Here is a 24,212-nt window from a genome sequence, read left to right as displayed (position 1 = left end):
TCGCCGGTTTGACGGATGCGGCGCACACCAGTACAGTGTATACAGTACACTGGTAGCCCAACAAGTGCCGGTCACATGCTGTCATGTGACCGGGGTATGTGAGCCGGAAGTTGCCGCGCTGCGACTGTACTGTATCATACTTTACTGGCGTGTGCCGCATCCGTCAAACCGGCGAAAGCCGGATGTGTGAAACCGGCCTAATATGGCCTTTACTACTGCGTCTACTACTTCTGGCCCATCTACGCTGTGCTATTGCACGGACACCCTATTTCAGCCGCTTGTGTATATCGGTTTCTGAAGAGGATACCTATTATGGTACAGAAAGTGGGAATGTCAGCTCACCGGTTGGAGGTAAAGTCTGTTGCAACAAATTCTGATGGCACCAGCAGGAGAAACAGTAGAAGCGGAAAGATCCAGCAGTCGGGGTCTTCATGAAATCATTCTTTTTATTCCAAAAAAAGTTAAAACTGAATATATCAGAATATATACACTACAGTTCAAAAGTTTGGGGTCAGACGGACACTTTTTTGTCTTTTCCATGAAAAATGTATACTTTTATTTATCAAATGCGTTGCATAATGAATAGAAACTCTAGTCTAGACATTGACTAGGTTAGGAATAATGATTTTTACTTGAAATAATAATTTTCTCCTTCCAACTTTGCTGTCGTCACAGAATGCTCCTTTGCAGCAATTACAGCTTAACAGACCTTTGGCGTTTTAGCTGTTAATTTGCGGAGGTAATCTGTAGATATTTGACCCCATGCTTCCCCCCTCCCGCAAGTTGGATTGGCTTGATGGGCACTTTTTGCGCACCATACGGTCAAGCTGCTCCCACAACAGCTCAATAGGGTTGAGATCTGGTGACTGGGCTGGCCACTCCATTACAGGTAGAATACCAGCTGCCTGCTTCTTCCCTAAATAGTTCATGCATAATTTGGAGGTGTGCTTTGGGTCATTGCCTTGTTGTAGGATGAAATTGGCTCCAATCAGGCGCTGTACCCAGGCTATGGCATGGCGTTGCAAAATGAAGTGATAGCCTTCCTTATTCAAAATCTCTTTTACCTTGTACAAATCTCCCACTTTACCAGCACCAAAGCAACCCCAGACCATCACATTACCTCCACCATGCTTGACAGATGGCGTCAGGCACTCTTCCAGCATCTTTCCAGTTGTTCTGCATCTCACAAATGTTCTTCTATGTGATCCAAACGCCACAAACTCGATTAGTCTTTTTTCCAATCTTCCTCTGTCCAATGTCTTTGTTCTTTTGCCCATATTAATCTTTTCCTTTTATTAGCCAGTCTCAGATGTGGCTTTTTCTTTGCCACTCTGCCCTGAAGGCCAGCATCCCGGAGTCGCCTCTTCAATGTAGACGTTGACACTGGCGTTTTGTGGGTACTATTTAATTTAATGAAGCTGCCAGTTGAGGACCTGTGAGGCGTCGATTTCTCAAATTAGACACTTAAAGGTACTTGTCTTGTTGCTCAGTTGTGCAGCGCGGCCTCCTACTTCTTTCTATTCTGGTGAGAGCCTGTTTGTGCTCTCTTCTGAAGAGAGTAGTACACACCGTTGTAGGAAATCTTCAGCTTCTTGGGCATGGAATATCCTTCAATCTAAGAACAAGAATAGACTGTCAAGTTTCACATGAAAGTTCTCTTTTTCTGGCCATTTTGAGAGATTAATAGAACCAACAAATGTAAGGCTCCAGATTCTCAACTGGCTCAAAGGAAGGTCAGTTGTATAGCTTCTCTAATCAGTAAAACTGTTTTGAGCTGTGCTAACATACTTGCACAAGGTTTTTCAAGGGATTTCTAAACATCCATTAGCCTTCTAACACAGTTAGCAAACACAATGTACCATTAGAACACTGGAGTGGGCCTCTATACACCTATGTAGATATTGCATTAAAAACCAGATGTTTGAAGCTAGAATAGTCATTTGCCACATTAACAATGTATAGAGTACCGGTATATCTCTGATTAATTTAATGTTTGCTTTATTGAAAAAATATGTGCTTTTTTTCAAAAAGGAAATATCTAACTGACCCTAAAGTTTTGAACTGTAGTGTATAACAATACAAAGCGCAATCAAACACGTTTCGGACAATGAATAAGGACTCCATTTGAAACGCTTTTGATTGATTGTGCGGTCTTTGCAATATTATATTTTCATGTCCTAATATATTCAGTTCTTACATTCTTTTTATTGCAATACGTTTTTTTTCCGCTCTCAACTATTATGGTTCGTCCACTTTTCTCATGTAACTGTGTACACAGAACTCTTGGTGCCATCCTTCTCAAACTCATGCCAGACTTATTGGGCAAGTAGACGGGACAATTGCCATCTAGTATACTTTCTTCTCTACTGCCCAGATATCTCTTTAATTTCATATTTATCTGTTAGACACCTTTAACATTATAGAAGTATCATCCAAAAATGTAATGGGACTTTTCAAACATTTAGGCTATATGAAAACAGTGCAATTTTTTTAGGCAGATTTTGATGCATTTTTTTGAGAAATATGCACCAAAAAAAAGTGTCTGAGATTTCTGAAGTGTTTGTGCATGTTGCTTCTTTTTTCCTTGCAGATTTTGGTGCAGAAAAAAAAAATGCAGCATATCAATTGTTGGGGCGTTTTTCCTGTTTTGTTTTTTTTTGCTTAGCCCTTCCAGCCATTGACTTTAAAAAAAAAAAAAAAAAAAACACCCGCTCACCCTTTGTCCGCATCTGTGATCAGTTGCACTCCGTTTGCTGAATAGTAGGGTAAAACGAAATAAACTAATTTTTTAAAAATGACCTAGGCTTCCACCATATTTTGATAGCTAGTGTGGTTATAACAGCAGCAAGCTGCAGCCCCCACCGGTGAGCTTTACTGTGGCTGAATATGAAAATAGAGGGGAGGTCTAATCCATTTTTAAGAACTAGCCACTATAAAGCAGACAGTTGGAGGCTGGTATTATCAGGATGGGAGGAGCCATGGATATTGTGCTCCCCAGCCTAAAAATACCAGCTCTCAGCCACCCAGAAGTGTCGCATCCATAAGATGCGACTACTCTGGTGCTTTACCTAGATCATCCCGATTTGGTGTGGTTGCTATCGGGGTAATGTTATGGGTTAATGACAAAGCTGGGATTGTCTGATTGCTTGTGCTATATACAGCAATGCTGCATACAGTGAGAATCAGTCGTCTTTGAAGCCCGGCCACCGGCAATGGTTCAAATGAGCTCTGCTATGACATGTGCTCTTAAAATGGCGTGCCCGCATGTCGGCGCGTGTTAAATCCTGCTTCTAGAGTTTGACAGCCGGATTTAAACGGCTAACAATCACAGGTAGAGTGCCACTCCACCTGCAATTGTTAGCGACAGATCCTGCACTGTAATACATAGCCATTGCTATCTGGTTATGGGGTGAGCTTACCCCGTGACCCCGCTCCATACACCCACTTCCGACTTGTGCCGCACATGTTCTCTCCGTTAACCGACGGAATTTTATTTATTATGTAACGTCTGTTCTCTAGGTTTTCAGAAACTGCTATTACCCATTGAAACCGGTAAAGCCAGCTTTAGTGCCCCTGTAGGCCTCCGATGCTCTGCATGTAGCATTGGATCACTCACAGTTCTGACGAGTGGCGCAGGTGTGCAGCTGATCAGAACAGTCAGTGGTCAGGAGCAAAACAGGAAGCTGGGAGGTACGGGAGCAAGTGCGCTCCTGAAGCCGAAATGTGAGAAAAGCGCTTTAATGTTTATATATAATAATCAGATGTTTTCCAACACAGAAGCAATATATTATGTTACAGTATACGGCAATGTTTGGGATGTAAAAACTTTTAATATGTTCTTCAATTTCCTTTCAGATTTTATTTTTTATTTTTTTTTTTTAAATATTATGATGAATGATTTCATTCTCTTGTCCCCTTTCCAGGATGTGTCTGGGATGCCCGCTCTCTGCTGCCCTGTAACACAAGGTGGTGGAGGATTTGATTACCGACTAGCCATGGCAGTACCCGATAAGTGGATTCAGGTAAATGAACAGGCTTTTTTTTTCAGGCCCATCTGGTTAATGGGAACCTGTAAGGTCCAATATGCACCCAGAACCACGAGCAGTTCCTGGTGCATAATGCTAATCTCTGCCTAAGGCTGTGTGCACACGTTGCGTTTTTTACCGTGGAAACGCTGCGTTTAGAACCGCAGCGTTTCAGTGGCAAATTGCATGCGTTCAGCTTTCCCAGCAAAGTGTATGAGAAAGCCGAAAAATCAGTGCACACGCTGCGTTTCTAAACGCAGCGTTTTGGATGCCAAAAATCGGTCCGAAAGAAAAGCAGCATGTCACTTCTTTTGTGCGGTGTAGCTGCGTTCTCTCCCCCATTGAATCAATGATGTGGGTCAGAACGCAGCTACACCGCAGTGAGCTGCTTTTTTGTTGCGGTCCGCATGCTTTCTCGGCATGCCAGAACGCAGGCATTTACCTGGAAGTGAGGTCAAGAGGTTTCCTGTTGACCTCACTTCCTGGCAAAGTCCTGGAAAGCCCCCGATGTCGCCAAAGTGCCCGCCCCGACCCCCGACCCCCCTCCTGAAAATCCAACATGGCCGCGCGCACAGTAGCGCACCAGCCGCAACCTTCTCCTATGATTTCTGTCGCATGTGCCTTGAGACATGCGACAGAAAAATGCCCCCAGGCCCTGCCAGGTCTCCCCCTATTCCCCCCGGTATTCCCCCTTACCTGTCCGGTCGCAGCGCTGATCCCCCCCCCCGCGGCCCCCTCCTCCTTCACAGCAGACGCCGGTCAGTGCGGTCACATGAGCAGAGCAGCTGACAGCCAGCACTGTGTTCAGATACCTGTGCTGGCTGCTCACACTCTGCAGCTGTGACCCGGGGAGAGTGGGTGCAGATTTTTGGCACCCACTCTCCTCAAATGGAGGGTCTGCCCTCCTAGAAAATGGGGGATACGTTCCCTGAACGTGTCCCCATATTCTAGAAGGTCAAGAGCCGACGTGGGACGTCCAAATGGATTTCTGCGGACCCATTTTTTTCAAATTTTTTGATTAAATTGGTGAACGAGGGAATGATTTGGGGAGTGTTTTTTCTAATAAAAAATTTTTTGTCATTTTTTTTTTGCTTTTGTTTACTGTCAATTAGTAATGTCTGGTATCTGATAGACGCCGTGACATCACTAATTGCTGGGCTTGATGCCAGGTGACATTACACATCTGGTATCAACCCCATTTATTACCCCGTTTGCCAACGCACCAGGGCGCGGGATGAGTTGGGGCGAAGCGCCAGGATTGGCGCATCTAATGGATGCGCCACTTCTGGGGTGGCTGCGGCCTGCTATTTTTAGGCTGGGAAGAGTCCAATAACCATGGCTCTTCCCATCCTGACACCTTGGCTGGTGATCTAATTTGGGGGGACCCCACGTTATTTTTTTTTTTATTCTTTATTTATAAATAAAAAAAAAAAGCCTGGGGAGCCCTCCAAATTGATCACTAGACAAGATGAAGCTGCCAGCTGTGGTTTGCAGGCTACAGCTGTCTGCTTTACCCTGACTGGCTATTAAAAATAGGGGGGACCCCACGCCATTTTTTTCATTGTTTTTTTTTTTTTTTTTTTTTGGATAAATACTAAGCTAGGCACCCTTTAGTGCCACATGAAAGGTACTAAAGGTGCCAGATTAGAATATGCAGGCAGGGGTGAGATGTTATATATATTTGACATCCATTCATCCATTGACGCTTTTTTGGCTGTGTGCCCACAATTAGGGTTTGCAGCGTTATGGGTGCTGAGTGTTTTCCCTGCGTCCATAACGCTGCGTTGTGCAGTAGAAGCACAGTGGAAGGATTTTTGGAGATCCCGTGCCCACTGTGCTTCTTTTCTCCGCAGCATAAACTGACCGGTGGCGTGGCTTCCCGAGCCTCAGCATGTCAATTTATGCTGTGGAGACGAGAGTGCTCTCTGCAGGTAGAATAGAGCTCCACAGCAGCCTGAACCCAAATCGTGGGCATGGCCAGCTGCGTTCTCCCGTGGACAACATTCACATCTCTGCAGGAAGGCTGACTCTGTGTACTAGACGCCGTGTCGCTGGATCACGGCCACATAGCCTAAAAGTGAGAATATTGTTGCTACAGCAACATTTTGGGTGAAGTAGCTGATGATTCAAAATGCTTAATATACTCCTGAATAAAATCCTTGAGGGATGCAGATTCCAAAATGGGGTCACTTGTGGGGGTTTTCTGACGTATAGGTGCCCAAGGGGCCCTGCTAATGTGACATGGTGCGCAAAGTTTATTTCAACTTTTCCAAAATTCAAATGGTGCTCCTTCCATTCCAAGCCCTCCCATTTATCCAACAAAATGTGGAGAAGGAAATGACATCACAGGTTTTTTTTTTTCCAAAGTTCTGTGTTCAACCATCTTTATTAACACTGACAAGTCTTAAAAAACGCACCTAAAAAAACGCTTGAAAAATGCATGCGTTTTCAATGCTTTTTACTCAAAAAAGCATTGTTTACAAATCTCCCCTCTGCCAGAGGGTGCGTTTTTTTCCGCGCTGAAAAAAAAGCAACGTGTGCACATAGCCTAACTGTCCCTGTATACACTAGGAATAGATAGAGATCTTTAGAAAAAGTATTTCTAAAGATCTTTTAGCATATACTAATAAGCTCAGGAACTAGTCCCCTGGGCGTTGCTTCCCTTGCTAGTCAGCCCCCATAGCATGTTAGTACGCCCCTGTGGGTGTGCTAGCATGCTCATGAATGTGCAGCATCAGAGGATGATCTCACTCACCTCTCCGCCGCCATCGCCGCCCGACGCTGGATTTTGGTTTAGTTCGCATGATCCCAGACTTCCGGTCATGCGCACTTCTTCAGTTTGAAGCCAGGATGCGTACACCCGGCTTCATAGTGCACATGACCCAAACTCCGGGATCATGTGCACTGAGCTGAAATCCAGCGTTGTGCGGCGGAGAGGTGAGGGAGATCATCCTCTGACACTGCGCATTCATTAAGCTGTTAGTACGCCCACAAGGGTGTGCTAACATGCTAATGGTGCTGACTAGCAAGGGATGCAACGCCCTTGGACTAGTCCCCTCACTCATTAGCATACAATAAGAGATCTTTATAAACACTTTTTATAAAGATCCCTTTTATGTATGCTACCAGATGCAGGGACAGTTAGGCAGAGATTAGCAATATACACGCAGAACTGCTCGTGGTACTGGGTTCATATTGGACTGGACAGGTTCTCTTTAAGGCATTAAAATTCACATGCTTTAAAAAAATTGGGCATTAATATAAGGGTACGCTTTCTGCTACCAAAGACGTGTTCACTTTATCTTTATTGCAGATTCTGAAAGAGTTCAAGGATGAAGATTGGAACATGGGGGACATCGTGCACACCCTGACCAACAGGAGATATAATGAAAAGTGCATTGCGTATGCTGAAAGCCATGACCAAGTAATGTATCCGTAAATCAATATAGGAAAGTTGTCTCTCAAATGTAATGCTTGTTTAATGAGACCTTACTCTGCCATAAAGGCAGCATTCACATGAGGGTCAGTAGGGTTTCTTCCTTCTGTTCTCCCAAAGCGTAATTCAGAACAGACTATCTGAAACTCCGTGTCCTTAGGGAGAGGAAATGTCAGGTATAGTACAGCTTTATCATAGTGTCTGATGCTGGGACCCTCTGCAATGTGATCCTCCTGACACTAAGTATTCTGCTGCCCACAAAAGGGAAATAAAGCATTACACCTTACGGTGATCCAGAGCGAGAGATGCTCGTTGTAGCGGCTTCTTTCTCTGGCTGATTGGTAAAGATTTTAAATAGCGGTGTGGGAGGTTTATCTCTATCGATTCAGAATCACTTATAGGGTATTTAAAGAGGATATGTCACCAGATTTTGCAGTGCTAACAGCATGCAATATTAAATAGATCTTAGACTTGATGATGCTTGTGTACTTATTTTGCAAATCTTTGTTAGAAATGGCTGCTGTAGGGAATCTGCTCTGGTAGGCGATGGCAGGGACACAGTAAAGAGGCATACACGGGTTCTCAGTCCAAAAAGATGAGTGTTTTATTCACACTTGACAACAAAAACATAAATGCACAGTCTTAAGGGCGCTTTACACGCTACAATATATATTACGATGTGTCGGCGGGGTCACGTCGTAAGTGACGCACATCCGGCATCGTAAGTTACATTGTAGCATGTAACCGTTACGTGCGATTGCAATTGAACGGTAAAACGTTCATCGCATGCACGTCGTTCAATTCCTAAAAATTGAACGTCAGGTTGTTCATCATACCCGGGATAGCACACATCGCTGTGTGTGACACCCCGGGAACGATGAACAGCACTTACCTGCGTCCTACGGCTCCCGCCGGCAATGCGGAAGGAAGGAGGTGGGCGGGATGTTTACGTCCCGCTCATCTCCGCCCCTCCGCTTCTATTGGCCGGCTGCCGCGTGACGTCGCTGTGATGCCGAACGTCCCTCCCACTCCAGGAAGTGGATGTTCGCCGCCCACATCGATGTCGTATGGACGGGTAAGTACGTGTGACGGGGGCTTACTTGTTTGTGCGACACATTCAACAAATTGAACGTGCCACACATACGATGGGGGCGGGTACGATCGCATACGATATCGTATGCAGAATCGTAACCTGTAAAGCAGGCTTTACTTCAGACCAGGAAACACAGGAAAGCTCAGCTTGGTAGCAGCAAAACATCAGTCCCAGACTTGATAGTCCATTCAGATGTGGTTTCCCAACAAAGTCTCCTTCAGCACAGACAGATTCAGTTCTCCAGCCCAACCACCCTCATACTGAGAAGCTCTGACTGCCTATTTATGCTGTGCTAATCATACACCTGTGCACATCCGGCATTGCCTCACAACCTGAACTAGCAGAGAAGATTCAGTCCCGAGGTTAATCTTTTCTCTATTTATGCGGTGCTAATCATACACCTGGGCACATCCAGCGTTGCCTCAGAACCTGAACTAGCAGAGAAGATCCAGACCCGAGATTAATCTTATCTCTCTCTGCTGCTCAACAGTGCAAAAACCACATGCAAGAAGGGATATAGCTCCCATCAACAATCATACTGCGTCACACTGCTTATATCTTATGGGCACTTTGAGTCAAGCTAAAAAGTGAAAAATCTTGAATCCCAATTCATTCAATCCCCACCTACCAAGCCTGACTGACAGCTGCTGCTTGTGCTGAACAATGTGAGAGCCCAGCATCAATGCAGAACATGAAGGAGCTGATAATTAGGCTATTTGGGCAGACATCAAAAATCTACTGAACAACGAATGTGTGATCATTTGTGGAAATTTAACTCAAACGTAATAAGTACACCAGTCACATCAGGTGTAAGATCTGTTTAATAATGTATGCACTTTGTATTGTACAATTTGATAGCCTATCTATCTTAAGGCTTAAAGAGTGTATGAGTTTCTGAAACAGAAACATTCTCAGGAATTTTTTTTTTTTATAAAGCATTTAGAATTGCATCTCAATAAATTAGAATATCTTCAAAAAGTTTATTTCAATAATTCAGTACAAAATGGGAAATGCATATATTATATAGTCATTACACACATAGTGATCTATTTCAAGTATTTATTTCTGTTAATGTTGATGATTATGACTTACAGCCAATGAAAACCCAAAAGTCCTTAACTCAGAAAATTAGCACAAAACACCTGAAAAGGCTTCCTACGCGTTTAAAATGGTCCTTTAGTCTGGTTCAGTAGGCTACACAATCATGGGGAAGACTGCTCACTTAACAGATGTCCAGAAGGCAGTCATTGACACACTCCACAAGGAGGGTAAGCCACAAAAGGTCATTGCTACAGAAGCTGGCTGTTCAGAGAGCTGTATCCAAGCATATTAATGGAAAGTTGAGTGGAAGGTAACATGAACTTAAAAGAAGCTCTTCAAATTTAAAAACCTATTATAGGGAACATAAAATAAAAAAAATTATCTGCCTCCATAGTGCTAATCTGCATTAAAGATATGTGGCTATCTAATTGGAAGTCCAGCTTCAGGGAAAAAATGAAGTTCTATTTTCTCTGCATTCGGGCAGAGAAGTTATATGTAAATTATCAGTGCAGTTCTGTCCTGAATTTCTTATTTAGGGATATTAATATTTGAGTGGAAAACATTTTTAAGCATTCTTGCAGATTTCTGTGAAATCCTTGATGATCTAAGTGCTCAAATGGGATATGTAATTATTGCAAATCAACTGCACATTTTATGTTCCCGTCGTATCCATGTGTAACCTGCCATTGGCCGTACTCCAGGTAACTATGCTAGGAGCTTCAATAAAGCCCCTGAATTAAATGCATTTTCTATTTGGAAGTTACTGGATATTGTCCAATTATTAATTCTGTACATTGTTGCCTTCTATCTTCCAGCTAATATTTGGCGCTGTGCTAATTACAGGAGCCTGTGGCTTTCAGACAATGACAATGTGCACGGAGTAGAAGGCAAACTTTTATAATTATCAAACTGTATAATGAGCCATTTAAGCTCTGTACTCGCCTCCCCTAATGAATGAACAATTACTAACAAAGTTATGTACAACTTTATTACTATGCCACATGCATATGTAACAAGGGATGAGCTCACATAAAGGCTAATGCGAGTCCAAACGAAAAGTGAACTTTCCTAAAGTAGAATTATGCTGTGCTTTTATCTCATGGATCCAGTGTCACAAGGTTCACTAGGTTAAATTATCTTTTCCATAACACCCCAATGGGGCCACATCATGGTGTATATTATAGGTTAATGATCATTCATAAACACAAGCAGAGATAATGAACAAAGTCTTGTGAGTCCCCTTCATAGCATATATGTCCCCCTCCTGGTATATATGTCCCCTTCCTGGGCCCCTCATGGTATATATGTCCTTTATTTTTTTGTCCCTTTCCTGGTATACATGTCCTCCTCTTGGTAAATTTACCCCAAACAAGGTAAAATAAATAAAAGAACAAACTCGCCACTTTCACACCCTCCGCGGCACTGGCTCGTTTGTGGCGCTCTTAAGGCGGCGTTACACGGTACGATATATCGTGCGATATGTCGTCGGGGTCACAGAATTCATGACGCACATCCGGCATCGTTAGAGATGTCGTACCTTGTGACACCTCCGAATGACTGTTAACGAGCAAAATACTCACCATACAGTTACTCGTTGACACGTCGTTCATTTTCATAATGTTGTTCCTCCTTCTGCGCGCCGTTTTTTTGTCTTTCCCGTGGCAGCACACATCACTACGTGTGACACCCTGGGAATGACTAACAACAACTTACCTGCGTCCTGCCAGCAATGAGGAAGGAAGGAGGTGGGCGGGATGTTACGTCCCGCTCATCTTCACCCCTCCGCTTCTATTGGGCGGCCGCTGTGTGACGCTGAACGTCCCTCCTCCTTCAGGAAGAGGATGTTCGCCGCCCACAGCGACGTCGTTAGGCAGGTAAGAACGTGTGACGGGGGTTTAATGACTCAAACGACGGGGGCGGGTGCGATCCGCACGATAAATCGTTGCGTGTAACGCCGCCTTTAGGCTGTGCCAAGCATGATGGCCAATGAGCCAAGTCATGTTCACGATGGGGATTCACTACTATCATGCTCACACACCCTAAAAAGATAGACATGTTCTTTCCAGTTTGGACATTTAACCATTTCATATAATCCAGATGATTAGCAAGACTATTTAGCTAAAAGGCAACGCCTAAACTAAAACCATAACTTTTGGATACGCCGATATCTTTAGTGTTTGTAACCATGTCTTGTATATTTATATTTCTTTACATTGACTCCCTAGGCACTAGTTGGAGATAAAACATTGGCTTTCTGGTTAATGGATGCCGAGATGTACTCAAACATGAGTGTGATGTCTCCATTAACGCCAGTTATTGACCGTGGAATTCAGCTTCATAAAATGATCCGACTGGTAACACACGCCCTAGGAGGGGAAGGATACCTCAATTTTATCGGTAGGTGAATAAGGTATGTGGAGGGATTTGTTACAGCTGCTAAATCCAAAATGCTACAAAATCTATACGTCATGTACCATCTTGGACAGGACTCGTCCCTTCTTTAATGTCTTCTGACTGAGCTGCTGGGGTTATTGGCAAATGGTACAGTTGATGGAGGCTTAGAGTAAATAATGCTTTAAATATATAATGTTTTCATATATAATTTTTTTTAGTACATCTGTCAGTTAGCCAAACGCTTTTTCCTTGTTTCAACTAGTGATGGCCGGACCCGGACTGTAAAAGTCAGGATCTGCGCGTTTTCAAAAGTATCCGGGTGCCGGTCCCAGGCCCAGAGTTCTCAGGAAACTCTATTTAATGATCGGGGTCCGGCAACTCGGGAGTTTAAAAAAAAATAAAATAAAAATATAGCAAGTGTGCTATACTTAGTGTCTCCAATGTGTCTGTAACTGCTTTCGGGCTGCTAACTCTTCTTCTGGGGCCGCTTATTAGCCTCATTCATATTCACTGCTTCCCCCACCCACCAGCAGTCCTGACGTCTGTGATTCGTTGCAGTCAGACTGTGTGACAGCATCTGGCTGTTTGCGATCACAGACCCTAGTTGTGTTTCACTATCGTGGTATAAAATAAATTGGCATAGGGCCCCTCCCTATTATGCTGCCTAGCACAGGTAAAGCCCACAGCTACAGGCTGCAAACTCCAGTTGTGCATTTATTTTGGCTGTGTATCAAAATAAGAGGGCCCAGTTGTGGCTAATTTTTTATTCTTTTTTTTAATTATTTTTTTTTTAAATTTAAAAACAATGGCGTGAGGTCCCGCCCATTTTTGATACCCAGCCATCTTGAAGCCCGACAGCTGGGGACTGGTATTCTCAGGCTGAGGAGACACATGCTTATTGAGCCCCCGCAGCCTAAAAATGGCAGCCTGCAGCCGCCTAGGGTTGTTGCATCTATTAAATGTGACAGTCACGGAACTTTACCTGGCTCTTCCCAATTGCCCTGATGCGGTGGTAATCGGGATAATAAGGGGATAATAACATCCTACAGCTGCCACTAAACTCTAGATTAGTAATGGGAGGCATCTGAGACATCCCCAATACTAATCTTTAAGTGAAAAGAAATACACAAACACCAAAAAATCCTTTATTTGAAATAAAATACAAAAAAAACACCCTCTTTCACCAATTTATTAACCACCAAAGCACCCAGGTCTGACGTAATCCACACTAAGTCCCAAGATAATGCCAGCTCTGCTAGATCTAAAGTGACAGGAAGCAGTCATAGAACAATGACCGCCTATTGTGAGCTTCAGGCAGAGAATGAATGAGCTGTGTGATCAGCACTGACATCACTCAGGTTATTTGCGGTCACAGCTGCAGGTTCCCACAGTCCTGAACCTGTGATCACAGGTAACCTGACTTTAGGTGATGTCAGTCAAGTCAGTGACCTCACCTGAGGTGAGGTCTCTGAGTTCACAAGCCTGCATCTCCTGGCAGTATACGTGTGTGTGTGTGTGTGTGTGTGTGTGTGTGTGTGTGTGTGTGTGTGTGTGTGTGTGTGTGTGTGTGTGTTCTACATGTGCTGTCCCTGTGCGACATCCGGATAGCACATGGACAGCAGGATCTTCTATACTTACCTGATCCCGGTGCTGCGGTCTGTGGCGCTGCTGTTACTTCCAGGTCTGCGGTCACTACAGTGTATATGTAATGAGCGGGCCCGGAAACAGCAGCAGCACCGGAGACAGGCAAATATAAAAATTCTTTATCTTTATGTGACACGTGTTTTCTCTTACACATGTGCTCCACATGGACACACGGTCAGTGTGAAAACAGACGTGTGTGCAAACCCATTGATTTTAATGGGTCTATGTGTGTCCTTGTACATGTGAAAATGGATGTCACACATACCGGAAACACAGACGTGTGAAGGAGGCCTAACAGTAAATTTTTTTTTTTTTTTGTCCTAGGTGGTACTACTCACAGCAAGTTGGGCTGCAGTGTGTACATCGCCCAGGCCAAAAACTAATGCTCTACCAGGATACAGCTAAACCCCCACTAAAGTGGAAGCATCACAGGTGCAGGAGGAGCAAATCACACACACACCTCCATGGAATGGAGGGGGGCGATTGCTAGATGATAAAACTGCACACTAGTGGCTTGCATAGAGCGCTGTTCACACCTGCAGATAACACAGTCACAAACCCGCAGCCTATTAGCTGACGCCCATACTATTAGATCAGGCGGGCTGCCAAGCCGTACCCCACTGTGTATCATGCACGGACAGAAACTCTATAATGCAAGGCCCAACTGAAAGGGGCCTGGCTGTATCCTGTACAAACAAAAAAATGAGGTTTTTGTTGGTATTTATGGCCGTAAACCGTAAGCCTACACCCTCGTCACGGGAACGCATGCTTGTAGGTCCCTACACTAAATATAAAAATTGCAACAAAAAGAGGATAATATCCTCCAAAAATATGATCCTCTTTTTGTTGCTATTTTTATATTTTGTCCTAGGGGGGGAAAAAAAATCACCCCATGGGAAGCCATTGTAATTTCTGCTATGGGGCTTCTTCTCTTGTAGGTGCACCATCAGTCTATTCAGTAGACCTTGTCTGCTTGTTCACCAGTCACGATTTCTAGGTGGGAGCAGTAAATGTGAGACTCTTGAAGTGTCAATTTGTAATGGTCGATCAGGGACAAACCTAAGGAATGTTTGCAAGGAGCTGTCAAAATATCCAAGATATGTAATAATTAAAATAAAATAACATTCGCGTAGCAGAAAAGTCCTATAGTGAATCTAATTTATAGGGACCTTTTTTCTTTATTTCATACACATTAGATGCTCCTGGTATTTTACAAGCACAAGGACCATGACAAATCCATTTTGACACTAGAATACAAAGGCAGAGGTAGAAAATACAAAGCATGCTGTATTTAAAATGGTGGAACCAGGCATTTCACATTTGTAAAATGAAATCCTACAGTATTTCCATTTTGTCATTATTTATATGGAAAGACTGACCTTGAGACGTAAGACACATGTTCCTAACATTATTGAACTTGTTTTATTGCTGCTGCTGAGCCCAATGCCACATGCATTTATTTTCAGGCTGTTCTGACTGCTAATTCCTCTGATATTTTTTTTTCCTGTTGTCATTTGCATTGTTCCGTGCAGTCTGAATGTTAACTATTAATTATGGAAATAAAAAATGGTACATTTTACATAAGTGAAAGTTCTTATTAAAGGGAATCTGTCAGCAAGTTTTTGCTCTACAACCTGAAGATGGCATGATGCAAGGGTTGAAACATGGAATTCAGGAATGCCTGTCTTGTCAAGGTCTGATCTGTTATTTTCCTGGAATCTTTGTGAAGCAGCAGGACACAAACAGGACTGATCATTGCTGGGACAACAAAGTCACACGCACAGCATTCCGGCACGCACCCTTCTCTGACACCTCACCGTCAATATACAATTTCTATTGAATGCCTGGTGTGGGTGGGGGCAGCGCTCTCAGCTCTACTATATTACTAAAGCTAAAAAAAAAATATGATTGAATCAGAATGGCTGCACCCAGTAATCTAAGTGATACATCACTGGATTTAGGATTTCTTTGCCTACATTATGTTGCTTTCAGATCAGGTAGCAAAAAACACCTGGCAGATTTCCTTTAAATTGCCTATTCTAAGCAGAAAGGAACAGATAGCTGATAGGCGGCAGCAATCGAAACAAATGTGTGCTGCTATACCTGCTTAATATTTGCTTATGAGTAAAAGGGTATGGAACTTTTGGGGGGTCTTTGCCTTCTGGGTAAGAGTCAGGTGTTTTTTTGTTTTGTTTTTTTTTTCTTCCATGTATCAAAGATTTGCCCATTTTTAAATCCAGTGTTCTCTGTAATGGATGAAATTGGTGATCTTGCTGGCTACTTCTCCCCAAAGTATAGATTATAGATTATAGATCCCTATTAAGGTAAAAGTTTATTTGGCCAATTTTTATTAACATTTTTTAATAAATAAAAGCTTAAAATTGACATGAACGCAGTAAACGTGCATTATATACTGTCCCCAACAGTGAAAATTACAGGGTCCCAATACAGTTTGCTTTAATTGTCTTGTACCAAAGATGTGTGTCCAATTCAATGTGAAAAATTTGGTGAAATCCATAAGTTTGTGCCTGGATACTGCACAATCGCCTCCTATTAATTTGAATAAGAGGCAGATGTGCAGTACCTGGCCACGGCCGCTATCAAAAAAATGGAGCAACTCAGGAACTGAGCATTTACAGCTTCCTGCTGCAGCCGCCGGCATAGACAACTGCTGATCGGTGGGGGTGCCAGATAGTCACTCTTGGCCGATCCGACTTTGATGGCCTATCCTTAGGATAGGTCACCCCTGGCCGAACCGACTTTGATGACCTATCCTTAGGATAGGTCATTAAGGTTAAAGGGGTTGTCCATTACCCCTTCTGATTCCACATGTTTTCCCTAGGTAAAATAACAAAGCCTATACTGATCTCCTATAACTGGCACACGTGACGTCACACTAACCCCACATCCAATTGGCGCTGGCTTCTCTCTCCCCACCTTCGGACCAAACGAGCAGTCAACAGGAAAGTGAGAGCTGCGGTTTGGTCCATTGGCAGGGAACTTCCCGTAAAATAAGTGCATACCGCACACAGAGGCCATTGGCAGGGAGGCAGAAGTCAGCGACGATTGGACGTGGGGCTCTTGTGATGCCACAACGCTAACCGTGGCACTTCTAAAACTGCATCGGTACAGGAGGGGAGTATGGACATTTTTAGATTACCTGGGAGAAATATGGAATAAGGTTTTGTCTTAATAGTTGACAAGCCCTTTAAAGTAGTGGATAACCTCTTTAAGTTCTTCTTGGTGGAGCACTTTATCACATTAACCTTTTTCTCAGGTTCTAATATTTAGACTTTTTTTTTTTCTTTATGTAGAATATAAAGTCTAATATTGCAAAACTCTATGATAATTGCTACGGTCTGCTAAAGATCATCCTCTACAAGAATAAAGAAATGCTCCTTGGCAGATATTTTTGTTATTCATTAGCACCCTATTGTGTTAAATTCCATTAATTGTTATCCCTGCCTTTGTCATTTTATAGTTTTAGATGAAACAACTTAAAATTAATTACAGGAACACAAATCTCAGTGGTATGTCCTCGTACTTACCTCCACATTATCCATGCTTCACGTGTTGCTGTTTACAGAGAAAATGTGAGGATAAAAGCTTTCGTATTTTCTCTGTGGAGTTACTTAATTATCTTTTGCATTGTTTTTAATCTATTGTTATATTGTTTTCTTGGAATATGATTACAGTTGAAAGTTCTAAATCTGAGTAACTGTAATATTGCAAAAAAATAAAAGTTTTGATTTTCTTTAAGGAACTGCTGATGTGACTTAAGAGGAAGAGCGGGGTGGTCTGGAATTTTTAGTTTTTTTGTTTTTATTTTTCAAACTATAGTTTGTGCACAATGCAAAATGAAGATGAATCTTGGTGAGGAAGGAGGGGACTTTTTTTGGGTTTACCTTTTGGTTATACCACTAGTTCTCAAACTTTTTCCACTGCACAAAACTGGAAATCTCTTATATTTTCCTTTTCCTAACCTGAATTATGCCAATTTCTGCTATCATTGCAGAATGTTGAGCTTTATTGCATGCTTGTTGATGGAGGCCCTTCTCACGGTTTGAACTAGTATATACACATGCAGTAACCGTATGTTTTCATCAACAACGAAGTCCTTTTCTTCCCTGACCCCTTTACACACTCTGACAGACATGATATACATGGACATCAGCGTCCGGTTTTCTATTTATCAACTGAGCTGAGGATTAGGGATGAGCGAACTTGAACGGTAAAGTTCGGAGTTCAAACTGAACACCTGGTGTCCATGGCTCGAATGTGGAGTTCCCAAAGTCCTTGGTCAAGTTCGGGGTTTGGATGCTGTTCGTATAGTTTAATAAAGTTTATTGAAAGGCTGTAGCTTAGCCAGTCAACAAGCTTTTCGTCTGTCGTCACTTCCATAGCCATGCTGAGTACTGGCTTTTTTGTGTTTGGCTGGCCGCATCACATCATCGGGGCTATATAGGACCCAGTGACTCGATTCCCAGCACATACTGTCCTCGCAAGTTGACAAAAGCAAAGTCTTCAGTCCCCCCACCCTCTGCATATTGCACACTTGCACCATTTAGTGCCTTTAAAGGGGCACTAAAAAGTGTAAAAAGGCCCTGTTAATTAAAAAAAATCTTTATGGGGTTCCCCTATTTTGCTAACCATTTAAAGTAAAGTAGGCAACTGACAACTGGTATTATCAGGCTGGGATAGGACCATGGTTATTTGGCACCTTCCTAGCCTAAAAGTAGCAGCTTGTAGCTGCCCCAGAAGTGGTGCATTCATTAGATGATATTCCAGATCCGTATGCACTTATAGATACCAAACATGTATAGTTTTACGTTTTTTCGAAGTGGTGGAAAAAAAAAAAAAATCAGAAGTTTGTGAGAAGAAAAAAAAAAGTGCTTTTGTCTCCATTTTCAGAGACCTGTAGTGTTGTTATTGTTCAGGGTCTGGTGCTGAGTGAGGGTTTATTTATTTTTTGCATCTTGAGCTAACATTTTTAATTATACAATTTTTGGATAGATGCAATGTTCTGATCACCTGTTATTGCATTTAATGCAATGGGATTTTGATTTTTCTTCTCGCTGTGCCCTTTACTAATTAAAGTAATTGATTTTACATTTTAATCAGGCATTTCTGAACCAGAGTACCAAATATATGTGGGTTTTTTTTATTTCTATTGTCAGTGGGGTCAAAAAGAGGGTGAAGTGTTTTTTGTTTTTTTTTTTGTTTTTGTTTTTTTTTTACGTTTTTGGGGTTTTAATTTTTTTTTTTTAATTGATTCTAATATTCACCGTAGACATACACCAGGATTAAAATGGTTCCACCAGACCCTTCTTTAAAGGGAACCTCTCACCAGGTTTTTCCCTTATGAGCTGCAGCCGCCACCAGTGAGCTCTTATATAGAGCATTCTAGAATACTGTATACATCAGCCCAGGCCGCTGTGTAGAATGTAAAAAACACCTTTATAATACTCACCTAGGGGGGCCGTCCGCGCCGATGGTTGTCGCTGATATGTCCGGTGCCTCCTCCATCTTGTGTGATTACGATCCTCCATCCTAGTCGTGTGTGGATGACGCGTCCTACGTCATCTACACAGATTCCACCATTGCACTCATGCGCACTTTCATTTCCCCTGCTGAGGGCAGAGCAAAGTACTGTAATATGCAGGTGTGTGGAAAGGTCAAAGACTGCCAGCGCATGTGCACTACAATACATTCATCTGCCCCAATGGGGCAGAGAACCGTGCTCAAGAGCGCAATGACTGCCTATGTGTGGATAACATAGGGCGCATCATCCACACGGTACTGGGAAAGAGAACGGTGATAGCGCAAGATTGAGGAGGAACCGGTCTGAGAGCAACGACACCCATTGGACTGGACCACCACCTAGGTGAGAATAGGGTTTTTTTACGTTCTACAGAGCGGCCTGGGCTCTTATAGACAACATTCCAAAATACTGTATATAAGAGCTCACTGCTGGTGGCCACCGCTTACAAGGGACAAAACTGGTGACAGGTTCCCTTTTAAAGAATGATCTGATGGAACCATTTCAATCTTGGTTTATGCCTTGTGTTGAGTAGAGAAAAATGTGAAATCACGTTTGTATTTTTAATACTACAAGTATCCTGATAAGTTTCTCCTCACTAGTGTAGGTTCACACGAGCTTATAGAATCGCTCTGATTTTCATCTAGAGAAGTGACCATTTTTTTCTCACTTGTTATGGGTGCAATCCATTTTTATTTTATTTATTTATTTATATTATTTTTTTACAGTAGCAGTTTTTAAAATTTTAAAAGACCACTTACTTTATAATTTCTTAACATAGGAAATAAAGTATTTATAAAAATCAGATGCTATACTGTGGCATTCGATTTCCCCCCCAACACACGCACATACATACATACATACATACATACATACATACATACATACATACATACACACACACGCGCGCACACACACCCATAGACTTGAGTGGGTGAGTCGCCTCCAATTTCTGGAGGAAAATTGTGCATGTTGTTGTTGTTTTTTATTTTATTCACACATATTCGGTCATCTGCCACGGCCCCATTACAGAACACTGGTCCAAGTGCTGTTAATTTACACTAATGGCTCTTGGCGCAAATATACAGTCATGTGATCAAGGCCTTATGATGAGACCTCTAAAGGCATTATTGATGAAAGCAAATTAAATGGAGGAACCATCACATTCTGCTTTTCTGTTGGGAATGTAGTTGCTTACCAATGTGTAATACAGATTTGATGATGAAAGTTATTCCAATATACCTACTAATACCAGACTGCTTTACTGAAACCGGACCTAGGACTGGTGAGGTAGAACTTATAACATTCAATCTCAAAACTACGGGGTTCTCTCTGGTTAAACCTCCATTTATTCGAAATTGGTGGCATATTCCTATGATGTACCATCTTTCTCTGTGACTTTCAAAACACTTTAATTGTGGAATATAAACAAATTGTCTCTTCAGTGGTGAAGTAGATAAACTCTAGTGACACTTTATTGGAGGTAGCAATCCTAAAAGTCAAAAGGGACCCTTTAATGAGCTTTGCCATATGACTTAAGATTTATGCCAGATCAGAACCTCAATTTGCAGGCAGTGTTTGGGCTGATTGTCCCTCATTAGTGCAAAGTATGAGATCTGATCTGGATATATGAGGCTAAGGGGTACTTTGCACACTACGACATCGCAACTGCGATGTCGGTGGGGTCAAATCGAAAGTGACGCACATCCGGCGTCGCTGTCGATTATCGTAGTGTGTAAATCCTTTTTGATACGATTAACGAGCGCAAATGCGTCGTTATCGTATCATCGGTGTAGTGTCCGACATTTTCATAATGTCCCTGCAGCGACGGTAAGATGTTGTTCCTCGTTCCCCTGCGGTAGCACACATCGCTGTGTGAGAATCCGCAGGAGCACGGGACATCAGCTTACCTGCGACACCGTGGCTCACGCCGGCTATGCGGAATGACGGAGGTGGGCGGGATATTACGTCCCGCTCATCTCCCCCCCTCCGCTTCTATTGGCCGCCTGCCGTGTGACGTCGCTGTGACGCCGCACGACCCGCCCCCTTAGGAAGGAGGCGAGTCGCCGGCCAGAGCGACGTCGCAGGGCAGGTGAGTGCGTGTGACGCTGCTGTAGCGATAATGTTCGCTACGGCAGCTATCATAAGATATCGCTGCTGCGACGGGGGCAGGGACTATCGCGCTCGGCATCGCAAGCATCGGCTTGCGATGTCGTAGTGTGCAAAGTACCCCTAAGACTGGGCCTGAGCGGAAAACTTTTCTCCTTGCAGAGACTGACACACCAATCTATTTAAACAAAAATCCAGATTTGTGCTCTTTGTATTGTAGCCCAGCCCCATCCAACTGAATGTGAAGGGAATAAAATATAAAAAAAAAATGTGATGGACAATGATGGTGCTGTTTCTTGAGAAAAAAAAATTAGTTCACCCTTTTTTCTAATTGCAGACTATATCAAGGTTATGTAAAGCTATCTGCCAACCACACGCATTTTACGCTGTATTTCTAAAGTGCACATTGTGTTTTTTGTTTTTTAGGTAATGAATTTGGTCACCCTGAGTGGTTGGATTTCCCAAGGAAAGGAAATAATGAAAGTTACCATTATGCCAGGAGACAGTTTCATCTGACTGATGATCAGCTTTTGCGATACCGATTTCTTTATGCTTTTGACCGAGACATGAATAGATTAGAGGACAAGTTTGGCTGGTTGTCATCACCTCCGGTAAGACCTGGGAAAAACGGGATTTGACATTTTTCCTTTCCATCTTATGTATTTTCTCATTGCCGATTTACTGCTTGGTGTGGATATCAAAAAGCACCACTCTAGCATTATTTGTTTTTTGTTTTAATTGTTTTGATGCTGGAGCTGTGCTTTATATCCAAGTCCCCTGCTTGCTTTTCTATACTTAAGGGTACTTTACATGCTACGACATCGCTAGCGATCTCATTAGCGATGTGAAATTCTAGATCGCAAGTGCGATCTTTCGAGATCGCACATGTGTAAAATAACCTATGTGCGATCCGAAAGATCGCACTTGCGATCTAGAATTTCACATCGCTAATGAGATCGCTAGCGATGTCGCAGCATGTAAAGTAGCCTTTACCGCCCCACGGTTTCATCATTTTTCAGCACCATCTTATGCCCGTAACGTCTGACTGGTTGGAAGTCAGAAGTTATATCACTAGTGCTCAGTGCATCTCTGAGAGCCAGAACGAGACTTTCATAGACTTAATGATTTGTGACCTCTGGCGGTATCCATGAAACACTGGAGCTGCCAACAGGTCACAAATCGCTGGAGACCGACCAGAGCTACACTGAAAACAGATGAAGACGACAAAAGGTGAGTATATGACAAGGGGTAGGGGACTTGCATTTATAGCACTGAAATAAAAGTAAAAACACTTGAGGGGTACTTTAATGATGCTTTGGGTCTTTTCTGTCCTGATTTCTAGGATCTTTTTAATTTTAATGGATACATGTTTTTTGTAGCAATGCCAGTGTAAATACTAATCTATTTGAAGGACCCCATAATAACAGATCTTTTATAAGAGGGACCAGTGTGAGTTACAGATTAAAGGAGTATTCTGACTACATGAAGTTACTCAAGTGTTTTTTGAAATTCTTTGTTTATAAAACAGTTTATAAGTTCGGAACCTACAATACCAAAAGTTATCCCCCAATATTGCGTATTCAATGTATGCATGGACTCCATAAATTATGGTTGAGCATGCACAGTTTTGTTATCAGTGATATTGAATGTGTTGCTTCACTGCTGTATTCTTTGGAAATTCACGCATGTGAAGATCGACCATTGGAAAACAAATGGCGGAAAGTGGGTTGGGAGGCGCCAATGCACAATAGACTTTTCGGACAATATTAGCTAAATTGGCTGACTTTGATGGAGTATGTGTGTTATTTTCAGCTTTTTATGCACAATGTCCATTTTTCTATCACACCTTAAAGAATAAAAATGGCATCGGAACAGCGATGGGAGATGAGAGACGAAAAAATGTGATCTAGGCAGCAGTAATTTGGTCTGCAAGCCCATTTTACCATATGTGTATTGATGAAACGCATAGGAGGAAAGCAAAAAAGTTAATCAAATATAGTTTTAAATAAAAATTCTTACTTTTTTTTTTTTAACCTAACTTCAGATAGCAAGTAATAACATGGCCAATGCCGATATTAAATAGAAAATTATTATGATATGTAATGCATACAAATTATGAATCAAAATACTAATAATTTTTGACAGATAAACTTGCATTAAATTATAGAAGGAATATTTTGTGATTTTTAATTTTGAATGACCAAAGTGCTAATACCTCCCTTTCTCTCTTCTGCTGCAAAAATAAATATGCAAAAAAATCTCCTAATTTGCAAATAAACAATCAATATAGAGTAATAATTTGCGCTAAGAATAATGCACAGTATGGAACTATAAAATGACAATGATTCACAGATCACTATATTATACTGAAAAACAAAATTACAACATTAAGAAATTAAAATATTTGACCCCATCGGAAAGCAACTTCAAAATCCTAGCTTGAAAAGAAAAATTATATATGTTTATTTATTTATTGTTAATATTTATTATATCAGATGTGGGGGAGGTAATCAGACGAGTGACCGGTACTACTGAGACATTGGGTCCGGAGCTGTTCATTCTACAGCTTTCCGAACTCCCGGTCTCTAAATATAGGCGATCTTTGCTTAGATTTCTGGTCATGTCGGCCAGGTCTTGCATCCCGCTTGGTTGGAAGTCTACTACCCCCCCCACGGTGACACAGTGGGTCTCGCGGATTAACGATCTGATGTACATGGAGGATTTGACATCCTCTATTAACGATCGCCAGGAGGACTTTTATCGGACATGGTTTCCATGGATGGAGTTCACCTACTCGGCGGAATATGCGGACTTGCTCTTGGAACCTCAGGAGTAGTGATTTACCCCCCCTTTTTTTTTTTTTTTTTTTTTCTCTCTCCTTCTCTCTTTCTTTCTCCCCCTCTCTTCTTTCCTTTTCCACACTATTCCCCG

At 42.4% G+C, this 24,212-nt stretch overlaps 1 protein-coding gene across 1 annotated transcript in view; it reads left to right on the top strand.

Moving 5' to 3' along the window:
• Window positions 1-24,212, top strand: part of GBE1 (1,4-alpha-glucan branching enzyme 1) — a 252,679-nt gene that overhangs the window by 189,642 nt on the left and 38,825 nt on the right. The window contains exons 11-14 of the mRNA XM_075333081.1: window positions 3,924-4,022; window positions 7,339-7,449; window positions 11,821-11,992; window positions 21,708-21,892. Of these exons, the coding sequence (XP_075189196.1) occupies window positions 3,924-4,022; window positions 7,339-7,449; window positions 11,821-11,992; window positions 21,708-21,892 (567 nt within the window). The remainder of the gene's footprint in view (window positions 1-3,923; window positions 4,023-7,338; window positions 7,450-11,820; window positions 11,993-21,707; window positions 21,893-24,212) is intronic.

The sequence above is a fragment of the Anomaloglossus baeobatrachus genome, chromosome 2, assembly GCF_048569485.1.
Source record: "Anomaloglossus baeobatrachus isolate aAnoBae1 chromosome 2, aAnoBae1.hap1, whole genome shotgun sequence".
Lineage (NCBI taxonomy): Eukaryota > Metazoa > Chordata > Amphibia > Anura > Aromobatidae > Anomaloglossus > Anomaloglossus baeobatrachus.
This window is presented reverse-complemented; position numbering and strand designations above follow the sequence as displayed.